Source organism: Cebus imitator, unplaced genomic scaffold (assembly GCF_001604975.1).
Source record: "Cebus imitator isolate Cc_AM_T3 unplaced genomic scaffold, Cebus_imitator-1.0 Scaffold122, whole genome shotgun sequence".
Classification (NCBI taxonomy): Eukaryota; Metazoa; Chordata; class Mammalia; order Primates; family Cebidae; genus Cebus; species Cebus imitator.
This window is the reverse complement of record NW_016107437.1, coordinates 2,662,192-2,673,920: the sequence shown is the minus strand read 5'-3', so window position 1 is coordinate 2,673,920 and position 11,729 is coordinate 2,662,192. Positions and strand designations below refer to the sequence as shown.

The following is an 11,729-nucleotide window of genomic DNA, read 5'->3' as shown; positions in this document are numbered from 1 at the left end:
CCTGTAATCCCAGCACTTTGGGAGCCGAGAAGGGCGAATCACATGAGGTAAGGAGTTTGAGACCATCCTGGTCAACATGGTGAAACCCCATCTCTACTAAAAATACAAAAAATTAGCTGGGCATGGTGGCGCGTGCCTGTAATCCCAGCTACTCAGGAGGCTGAGGCAGGAGAATTGCCTGATCCCACCTGGACAGCCAGAGGGTTGGGACTACAGGCATGAGCCACCATGCCCAACCCATTTTCAACTTAACGATCCATTGTAAGTTCAGGAGCCATCTGTATTGTAAATCTAATGGTGCTAGGAACTAAGTGGTCAGATGTAAGTACTGTTTTGTTTTGAAAAGCTGTTAGAGTTAGGGATACACTTGAGAGTGGTGGGGAAACATACCATACCAATCATATTCTTGTATGAAGATACGCGGTACATCATAACTGTATGTCCATTATAGCTTAGTTTACTTGTACACTGATTTTCAGCAGGGCCTATCTGAGGAAAGGGGAGATGGCACTTGCATAACTTTGAAATGCCTGCAGTTGATTCTGATGTGCCTGTATGTTAGATGGTAGTGATTACACGATCTGTTTCATGGGGCTTTTGATGGGGATGAGCTAGTTATCGGCACATAGGGCTCAATAAAAACTAGTTAGAACAAATTGCTACCCCCTACAGCCCTACCCCCAATGCAATATGGATTTGTGAGTCCTTTTTAATCCTTGTCTGGCCCATAATAGATACTTAATACATATTTATTTATATTAATTATTTTATTTTTTTTGAGATGGAGTTTTACTTTTGTTGCCCAACCTGGAGTACAGTGATGCGATCCTGGCTCACTGTAACCTCTGCCTTCTAGGTTCAAGCAGTTCTCTTGCCTCGGCCTCCCCAATAGCTGAGATTACAGGTGTATGCCATGCCTGGTTAATTTTTTTGTATTTTTAGTAGAGATGGAATTTCACCATGTTTGCTACGCTGGTCTTGAACTCCTAAACTCAAATGATCTGCCCCCCATCGGCCTCCCAGAAAAAGTGCTGGGATTACAGGCATGAGCCACCTTGTCTGGCTAATACTCAGTACATATTGGTAGGATTGAGTTGGAGTAGTTTTATAGCAGGTGGACACTGACATTTGTTGAATGTCTTCTACATGCCAGAAGTTCTTTAATTGATACCAAACAAATTATTCTCTCACTTATTCCCATAAACTCCTCAACAATCCTCTCCTTGACCTCCCTGGTTAGATGGTTTATCATGCCCACAATTTCAATGGAATAAATGTATTCACAGCTTGTGATAAGCCAGGAGTTAAACCTAGGAGTCAGCGCAGTTCCAGGCTCTGAGAGTACCCCATCCTGTCACTTCCTTTCTAGGATGGCCTATGAACTCTCAGTACTGCCTGGCTTTCTCTGAAAACTGAGTAATTTTTCTTTACCTTACCCTTAAACTTTTCTTCAAAATAGAAAAGCAAAAAAAGAAAGATTAATCTGTATTGTATCTGAAGTACATTTTCTCTCTCCTTCCAAACCAGGTTCAAATGAGTTTCCCCCATTTGTGAATATGCTGCTCATCCCACAGCTTGGGGTCATCTTAGACCTTCTGCTCTCCCTTTCTCCCAACTCCTGTCAGGTGTAGCCCTCCTGCCCTCCCAGTTGAATTGTTTAGTTGTCTCCATGGCATGCTTTCTTGCAGTGGTGATGCAGGTCTTCCTGCCTCTGGGGCTTTTCCCACTCTAGTTCATGTAGTTTAACCTGCACGAAAAAGATCTTCCTGAGTGACAGTCTGAGCCTGTCACTTAAAAAAAAGCGGCCGGGTGCGGTGGCTCACGCCTGTAATCCCAGCACTTTGGGAGGCCGAGGTGGGTGGATCACAAGGTCAAGAGATCGAGACCATCCTGGTCAACATGGTGAAACCCCGTCTCTACTAAAAATACAAAAATTCAGCTGGGCATGGTGGCGTGTGCCTGTAATCCCAGCTACTCAGGAGGCTGAGGCAGGAGAATTGCCTGAACCCAGGAGGCGGAGGTTGTGGTGAGCCGAGATCGCGCCATTGCACTCCAGCCTGGGTAACAAGAGCGAAACTCCGTCTCAAAAAAAAAAAAAAAGCAACTTGGTTATTCTTTACCTATCAGGGGCAGGAAATGACTTTACTCCATAGTTGATGCTATTGAAGGTTGGGCCCAAAATACTTTCTCTTGACTCTTACAGGTGTTGATCCTTTCCGGGCAATAATTTTGCAGGTTACACATTCATTATTTTTTCATACTTGCTGTGCATGATTTGTGTGATTTAATTCTTTGGTGTCTTTTTCTGTCGTGGAGATTCTTTAAAGCAGGGGCACATTCATATTGGAGTATAATTTAGGTTTCTCTCTATCTGACACACTAAAATACAAAACGCAGACTTAGATATTTGGCCTTTAGTATGTATTTCTCCTACATCTCTTCCAGTGATGTCATAAGTAAATTTGCAGTGTTGCAACTGGTAACTGGATTGTTGCTTGGTCTTAGAGTTCTAGTGTAGGAAAAAATTGGCATCACTGGAATCACCTTTTCTGCAGCTGTTTTAAGGGCTTATATGTATTTTAGGGCTTTATACAAATGTCATTTATCTTATTGGTATTTTATTCATTCAGGGATTTTGATAACATGAGTATGGAATACTAAAAAGGGCTAATCACAGTCCAGGCATGGTGGCTTACACCTGTAATCCTGGCACTTGGGGAGGCCAAGGCGGGTGGATCACCTGAGGTTGGGAGTTGAGACCAGCCTGACCAACATAGAGAAACCCTGTCTATACTAAAAATATAAAATTAGCCGGGCGTGGTGGCATGCACCTCTAATCCCAGCTACTTGGGAGGCTGAGACAGGAGAATCACTTGAATCTGGGAGGAGGAGGTTGCGGTGAGCCGAGATCGCACAGTTGCACTCCAGCCTGTGCAACAAGAGCGAAACTCAGTGTCAGAACAAAAGGGGGGATAATCACAGCCTTCTTGGGCTAGATTTCCAAGAGAGAATCTAGACGTAGATTTGTATTTGTTGAGCACATCTCTAATTTGTGCTGAGCTGCAGATTATTACTTTGACATTATCTGTGAAGAAAAGGTTTATAAAGCAAATCAAAAGAACAAGCATGCTTTTATGAATACATTGAAACTACTGAAAATGTTTCAAAATTGGCTGTAATTGGTAGAATTTTGAAAAATAGGTTAAGCAGAGACTTCTAATTTGAAGGCCTGAGTTAGCTGCCATTGATCTGGGTTACTGATTGAGGCTTCTGTTGTGTTATTGAACTTCTATTTTTACTATATATTAAAAGATAAGTGAAATGGATGGATAAATGTCAATTTTTAATAGAACTCATTTCTGTTAAACAGCACCTGTGGAATCATCTCAAGAGGAGCAGTCATTGTGTGAAGGTAATAATGTACTCTGTGAAAGTCTACTTAAGAAAACATTAGGTTGTCTATGGTGTGTAAAGCTGGATACTGTTTTGTAAATATATATTATGTCTCAATCTCTTGTCTAGGTTCAAATTCAGCAGTTAGCATGGAACTTTCAGAACCTGTTGGTAAGAAAATTTCTGTCCATATTAATACAGTAATATGAAACTTTCACTCTCAAGATTTAAGGTGCAAATGTAAGTGTTATCATTATCGTAATGACTACATTTAAGACACATTAAGTCTTTGCTATTAGTATTTAGAAAGCAGAACAAACTAGGCACTAGCACTGCCTTGATAAACTTAGTGATTCCAAATACAATTGAGTGGAGGAATGCTAAAGTCAATTTAAATACCTGTACACATTCTGTTTTCTTTTTCTTTTTTTTTATTTCACCTGAGTGCAGGTGGGCTAAGGCTGAAAAGGGCGTTAGCCATACACATTCTATTTTCTTGGTGAAAAATGTTCTTCCTTTTTACAACTTTATTGTTAAGGGTTTTATGTTCCGAGGGTGATTAGAATTGATGCCAAAGTTTTATTACTTAAAGAAAATACCTCCCAAATCCTTTGATACTTTTCCTGTGTCACGATTTCTTTCCTTTTTTTTTCCTATTATCAGGCCGTCTCAATACTGAAATAATTAGGCTGTCGGGAATGTTAGAACTCTTGTTTACGTTTTGTTTGTCCTTATGAAAATGAAGCTTTGCTAAAATAACAATCTTTCATAGCCTATGAGTCAGAGCTCTCTGATCTGATATCAGCAGTGAGGCTGCCTTGAAAGCTGTCAACCATTTCTGTTATGAAAGAGGTTTTCCTGCTTTTGTGTCACTGGGCATTAGAACATGAAACTATATATGCAAAGTTCCATTTGTTGTTTTAAATTATGTATTTTAAAGTATAGATTATAAGTCTTTTTCAGAGTACTAAGTTAAAATGCCTTCCTTCAGTAGAAAATGGAGAGACAGAAATGTCCCCAGAAGAATCATGGGAGCACAAAGAAGAAATAAGTGAAGCAGAGCCAGGGAGTGGTTCCTTGGGAGATGGAAGGCCACCAGAGGAAAGTACCCATGAAATGATGGAGGAGGAAGAGGAAATCCCAAAACCTAAATCTGTGGTTGCACCGCCTGGTGCTCCTAAGAAAGAGCATGTAAATGTAGTATTCATTGGGCATGTAGGTGAGTTGCATTCATGGCAATTAAAGTTACTGATACATCAAACATAGAACATCCTTTTTAGCTACTTGGAGGTGTTTAGTGAAACTGAAGTGAATTAATTGAAAATGTCTTGATTTTTAACTTGCTGGATTTTTTTTAGCTAGCAAAAACTTGCAAGTAGTTTTTCTTGAAGTTTAGGCATCAACTTCAAGAAAATGTAATGGCATAGGTGCTGGAAGAAAACTTTCAGTAGATTGTATGTGACATATAATTAGACTATTGACCATTGATGGTGGTTCAGCATAGTATGATATCAATTAATACCTTAGAAAACGTGCCTTTTTTTTTATATGAACCTCAGTTAACTTGTTAATTTTAATGGGATTGATCTTACTAGATAGCTTAATTTTGTGTGAAGCAAAAAATCAATAGTTTGGAGTAATTTCTGGTTGCTTGCCAGGTTGCTGGTTTAGTGAAAAACAAAAGAACAAATTTGAAAGTGTAAAGGTGTGACAGGGTGCAGTGGCTCATACCTTTAATCCCAGCACTTTGGGAGGCCCAAGCGGGCAGATCACAAGGTCAGGAGTTCGAGATCAGCCTGGCAAACATGGTGAAACCTCATCTCTACTATAAATACAAAGATTAGCTGGGCATGGTGGCGCATGCCTGTAATCCCAGCTACTCAGGAGCGTGAGGCAGGAGAATTGCTTGAACCCAGGAGGCGAAGGTTGTAGTGAGCTGAGATAGCACCATTGCACTCCAGCTCTGGGGAACAGAGCAAGACTCCATCGTGAAAACAACAAGAAAAAAAGAAACTGTAAAGGAGCACATACCCTATTTGCTGTAAGTGAAAAGAAAAGCACCTAAATGTAGTTCACAGCTCTTCAGCTGCGTTTGCTCTCTGAAACTCCTCTTGGGGAATTTATATTCTGTTGCCCCTGTGCTTTCAGAGTAACCTGTTAAAAAATTATTTCCTTTATCAGTAAAGTATTTCTAAGTCATTATTGAGCCTCATTTTATTTTTTCTTTCTTTTCGCTCTTGTGGCCCAGGCTGGAGTGTAATGGCGTGATCTTGGCTCACTGCAACGTCTGTCTCCTGGGTTCATGCAGTTTTCCTGCCTCAGCTTTCCAAGTAGCTGGGATTACAGGCGCCCACCATCACACCTAGCTAATTTTTGTATTTTTTACTAGAGATGGGGGGGTTTCACCATGTTGGTCAGGCTGGTCTCGAACTCCTGACCTCAGGTGATCCACCCACCTCACTCAGCCTACCAAAGTGCTGGGATTACAGGCGTGAGCCACTGTGTCCATCCTTGAGCCTCATTTTCAAAAGGAAAAGGGTAATGAACTAGGATTTATGCACCAAATTCATTTGGAAGATTTAATTATGTATGTTAAAGGTCACTGTTGTTTGCATATGTAGCCATTGGTTTTTGTTTTTAACGTCTGGTTTGCATGTTTATCTTACTTTTAGATGCTGGCAAGTCAACTATTGGAGGACAAATAATGTAAGTCTGTATTTTTTGTTAAATAACAGAGTTAGTGTGATTGAATTTTAGGCATTGTAAACATTCATACAGTCACATAAAGGAGATAAAAAGGGTCCTCCCAAGAAAAATAAATAATAAAATTACTGGTAGGTAATACTGATGTTAAGAAGTGATTTTTGGCCTGGTGTAGTGGAACACACCTGTAATGCCAGCATTTTGAGGCTAAGGTGGGAGGATCACTTGATTTGAGGTTTTGAGTTTGAGACCAGCCTGGGCAACACAGTGAGACTCTGTCTCTAATTTAAAAAAAAAAAAAAAGTAGTTTTTGTAATGTGATTATTGCTAGTGTTAAATGTGGTTTCTGAAAGCTTTTTACATTTTAAAAAAATAAAAAATGAACATAGAACCCTTGGAACCCTAAATTATGGGAAATCTTGGTCTACTTTGAACGTAATATACATGGGAATAACAAGCCATCTCTCGAATCTGGTGAATGGGGCAAGTGTTTTTTCCTCATTCATCAGCTCCTTAAATGTTTATGGATTTAATAAAAAAGATATATAGACCAGCTAACATGCTAAGATAATTTTTTGATCATATTATAGAAATTTTCTGGGTAGGAAATTACCGTGGCTGGCCTCTAGTAAAGCATTTTAGTATTGACAAATCTTGATAATTAAAGAATCCTAAATTTTTAATTGCTTCACTAAATTAGGCCCATTTCTTCAAACTGTGTAATCATAGGGCCTTAGAGGGCATGCCATCATCTTACCTAAATAATTTTTTTTTTTGCGGGGGGGAGGATATAGGGTCTCATTCTGTCACCAAGGCTGGAGTGCAGTGGCATGATTTTGACTCACTGCAGCCTTGACTTCCTGGGCCCAAGCAATCCTTCCACTTCAGCCTCCCAAGTAGGTGGAACTACAGGTGCATGCGACCAGGCCTGGATAATTGGTTAATTTTTTTACTTTTTGTAGAGGTAAGGTTTTGCCAGGTTGCCCAAGCTGGTCTTGACCTCTTAGGTCAAGTGATCTGCCCACCTCTGCCTCCCAAAGTGCTGGGATACAGGTGTGATTAACCACCCCTGACTAATCATCATTGGTAATATTGCCAGTTACTTCTGAACATTTCCACAACAGAGACCCTAAGACAGGCTGTTAAACAAAGGTCCTGTCACAGCCATTAGATGTTATGATTTAAGACAGTGTATATGTTTTGGTGATGGGCTGTAATTTTGGTGGTATCACATAGGGTTTTCACATGCAAATGCTTAGGTGCAATGCACTATGGATGTTTACATGGAAAACACAGATGAAAGCTATAGGGAAAGGAGGGCTTTGTTTTGGATTGAGTCAAAGGAAGTATGCATTACGAAAGAACTATACTAAAACTGTGATCTCATTTTGACAAGTAATATTAACAAGACTTCATTGCCTAGACAACATTGTTACAATTTTTTTTCTTTTCTATGGTACCTATATTTACATTTACTTTTGTGTGTGTGTGTGTGTGAGACGGAGTTTTGCTCTGTCACCCAGGCTGGAGTGCAGTGGCGTGATCTCAGCTCACTACAACCGCCGCCTCCCTGGTTCAAATGATTCTCCTGCCTTAGCTTCCCAAGTAGCTGGGATTACAAGTGCCTGCCACAAGGCCCAACTTTTTGTATTTTAAGTACGGATGGGGTGGGAATTTCAATGTGTTAGCTAGGATGGTCTTCATCTTGTGACCTCATGATCCACCTGCCTCAGCCTCCCAAAGTGTTGGGATTACAGGCATGAGCCATTGCACCCGGCCTAATTTTATTTTTAAATTTACTTGGCTGGGCTTGGTTGCTCATACCACTGCCAAGGCGGAAGCCTTGAGCCTGGGCTTCAAGAACAGCCTGGACAACATCGTGAGACCCTCATTTCTATAAAATATACAAATAAAACTATATTTATTTTAAGAAACAGGGTCTTGCTGTGTTGCCCAGGCTGGTGGGCAGTAGCTATTTATAGGAGGATCATAGCACACTATAGCTTAAAACTCCTCTGTTCAACTGATCCTCCTACCTCAGCCTCCCAAGTAGCTAGGACTACACACATGTACCACCACGCCCATCTTATATTTACCTAAAAAAAAACAAAACTTCTGTATTCTGAAATAATTTTAGATTTACGGAATGGTTGCAAAACAGTACAGGAAGTTCCCTTCATTCATCCTGCCCTGATGTTAACATCTTATAACCATTTTTATTCATCAAAACTTCCTTATTACTGGTGAAATTAGTCATAATTACTTGGTTAAGATGTCATCTGTCAAGATTGTCCACTATAAGGCTGTTTTTACCTTTATTTTATTCATTTATTTATTTTTGAGAAAGGGTCTCTTTTGTCTATGCTGGAGAGCAACTATATTATCATGGTTCACTGCAGCCTCCACCTCTTGTACTCAGGCAGTCCTCCCCGATCAGCTTCCCAAAGTGCTGAGATTACAAGCATAAGCTACCACACCTGGCCTTTTTTTTTTTTTTTTTTTTTTTTTTAAAGAGACAGGGTCTTGCTCTTAAACACAAGCTAGAGTGCAGTGGTGGAATCATAGCTTACTGTAACCTCAGCTTCCTGAGTAGCTAGGACTACAGGCATGCATCACCACACCTGGCTAATTTTTTAATATTTTCGTAGAGATGGTCTCACTCTGTTGTACTGGCTGGTCTCAAACTCCTGGCCTCAAGGGATCCTCCCACAGTGCTGGGATTATGAGCATGAGCCACCACACCTGGACACTTTATCTTATAATTTCAGACTGTAAATACCCTTTTTTTCACTTAAACTTTCCATTCTTTTAGCATCCACCAGTGCTACTTTACTTTAACTATTCTCTGGCCAGGTGCGGTGGGTCTCACACCTGTAATCGCAGCACTTTGGGAGGCAGAGGCGGGCAGATCATTTGAGGTCAGGAGTTGGAGACCAGCCTGGCCAACACGGTGAAACCCTGTCTCTACTAAAAATACAAAAAATTAGCCAGGTATGGCTAATCCCAGCTACTTGGGAGGCTGAGACAGGAGAACTGCTTGAACTCAGGAGGCAGAGGTTGCAGTGGGCTATCACGCCCACTGCGTTCCAGCCTGGGCAACAGAGCAAGACCCTGTCCCCTCAACGATTTTAACGTTTTTCTCATTCCACTGAGTAATTTGTAATTGTTTACTTATTTTATTCTTTAAATGTTTTCAGGTATTTGACTGGAATGGTTGACAAAAGGACACTTGAAAAGTATGAAAGAGAAGCTAAAGAGAAAAACAGAGAAACTTGGTATAGTACACTTTTATGATACTAATTTTTTTAAGGAAACGGTGTCTACTTAGTGCTTCTGTAGCCTATTAAAATATAAATTGTTGAAGTCTAAAATGGTATAACAGGCCGGGCGCGGTGGCTCAAGCCTGTAATCCCAGCACTTTGGGAGGCCGAGGCGGGTGGATCACGAGGTCAAGAGATCGAGACCATCCTGGTCAACATGGTGAAACCCCATTTCTACTAAAAATACAAAACATTAGCTGGGCATGGTGGCGCGTGCCTGTAATCCCAGCTACTGAGGAGGTTGGGGCAGGAGAATTGCCTGAACCCAGGAGGCGGGGGTTGCGGTGAGCCGAGATCACGCCATTGCACTCCAGCCTGGGTAAAAAGAGTGAAACTCCGTCTCAAAAAAAAATTAAATAAATAAAATAAAATAAAATGGTATAACAAAGGAAATTTCCCCTGTCTTCATAATACACAGTAGATCAGTTCCTAATGACTTAATAACTTACACAGAGAAATTTGGAAACGATCCATACATCTGGTAACAGACTTAACAGTATTATAAACCATACATTTAATTGAGTCATTCTGCAACCATTAAAAACTGACATTTACACAATTTATAGTTACCATGAATAGAACTTGCATTGTGGTGGCAGTTGGGGGAACAGCAGAAAATGTCACTGTACTTAAGATCTGACCATATGTAAATAAATGCTGGAAACAGAATGGAATGGAATTGTTGACAGTGGTTGCCTTTGAATGGTGAGAGAGTCAACTTTTTTCTATTTTCTAACATTATTACTACTTTTATTTTTTAAAAGTTAGCAAGCCTTATCTCAATGGGATATTGATAGTCATTTTTTAAAAAATAAAATTATATGCCTCTATAATAAGGGGAAAATGCTAGTCAATTTTGTTCTTGTAAAAAATTGAGTTCATGCTATGAAATACAGATGATGAGGTGATCTAAATAAATGCCTATGATTATGGATGGTTTGAATTTATATGAATTTTTGCTTGGCAGTGTAATACTGAAGCAATGTTTAGCAGGTATCCATTACTCCCACATGGTGGGTTAGTGGCTTTGACTTTTGAAAAATAACCGAGGACAGCTATTTTTTATTTTATTAAAAAGTTTTATTGGGCCAGATGCGGTGATTCACGCCTGTAATCTCAGCACGTTGGAAGGCCGAGGCAGGCAGATCACCTGAGGTCAGGTGTTCGAGACCATCCTGGCCAACATGGTGAAACTCTGTCTTTACTAAACTACAGAAATTAGCTGGGTGTGGTGGTAGGCGCCTGTAATACCGAAGCTACTCGGGAGGCCGAGGCAGGAGAATCACTTGAATCCAGGAGGCGGAGGTTGCACTGAGCCAAGATCATAACCACTATACTTCAGCCTGGGTGACAGAGCAAGACTCTTTCTCAAGACAGCCATTATAAAAATGAAGTAATAAGGGAGTTCATTATCATCTAACACACAGTGTTAGGCACCATGTATAAAAATGAATAGGAAACCATCTGTTTCATAGGGTCTTCAGTCATTCTGTGATTTTCACAATGTATTGGCACTAGATCACAAACTTTTTTCCTTTGTAGTTACAATGGCATCTGTATTTAGTCTTTCTATGTATGTTGAACTTACAAATAATGTTCTAGACTGTATAATTGACTGTTTATATAAAAGTTGTATGGGTTTGAATCAAAATAATACCAGTTTTATTCTTTCCTTTTTTTTTTTTTTTGAGAAATTCTTGCTCTGTTGCCCAGGCTGGAGTGCAGTGGCATGATCTCGGCTAAACTGCAACCTCTACCTCCGAGGTTCAAGTGATTCTTCTGCCTCAGCTTCCTAAGTAGCTGTGACTACAGGCGTGTACCCTATGCCCAGATAATTTTTGTATTTTCAGTAGAGACAGGGTTTCGCCATGGTAGCCAGACTTGTCTCGAACTCCTGACCTCAGGTGATCTGTCTGCCTCTGCCTCCCAAGGTGCTGGGATTACAGGCATGAGCCACCACACCCAGCCCTATTCTTTCAATTTTCATTTCATCAGTCCTGTTCATGATTTAGATGTTGTGTGGTGTACATAAAGCTGGATGTCATTAATTATATCTTTAATGCTGAAGAATAACCTAAAAACTCTGTTGTTCTTAGGAATATTATTCTTATTTTTGAAATTATTTCAGGTACTTGTCTTGGGCCTTAGACACAAATCAGGAAGAACGAGACAAGGGTAAAACAGTAGAAGTGGGTCGTGCCTATTTTGAAACCGAAAAGAAGCATTTCACAATTCTAGATGCCCCTGGCCACAAGAGTTTTGTCCCAAATATGATTGGTGGTGCCTCTCAAGCTGATTTGGCTGTGCTGGTAA

At 40.3% G+C, this 11,729-nt stretch overlaps 1 protein-coding gene across 1 annotated transcript in view; it reads left to right on the top strand.

Annotated features, from left to right (window-relative positions):
* GSPT1 (G1 to S phase transition 1) overlaps positions 1–11,729 on the top strand; it is a 38,212-nt gene that overhangs the window by 13,670 nt on the left and 12,813 nt on the right. The window contains exons 2-7 of the mRNA XM_017539934.2: positions 3,371–3,412; positions 3,523–3,564; positions 4,388–4,612; positions 6,066–6,099; positions 9,294–9,371; positions 11,545–11,729. Coding sequence (XP_017395423.1) covers positions 3,371–3,412; positions 3,523–3,564; positions 4,388–4,612; positions 6,066–6,099; positions 9,294–9,371; positions 11,545–11,729 — 606 coding nt within the window. The remainder of the gene's footprint in view (positions 1–3,370; positions 3,413–3,522; positions 3,565–4,387; positions 4,613–6,065; positions 6,100–9,293; positions 9,372–11,544) is intronic.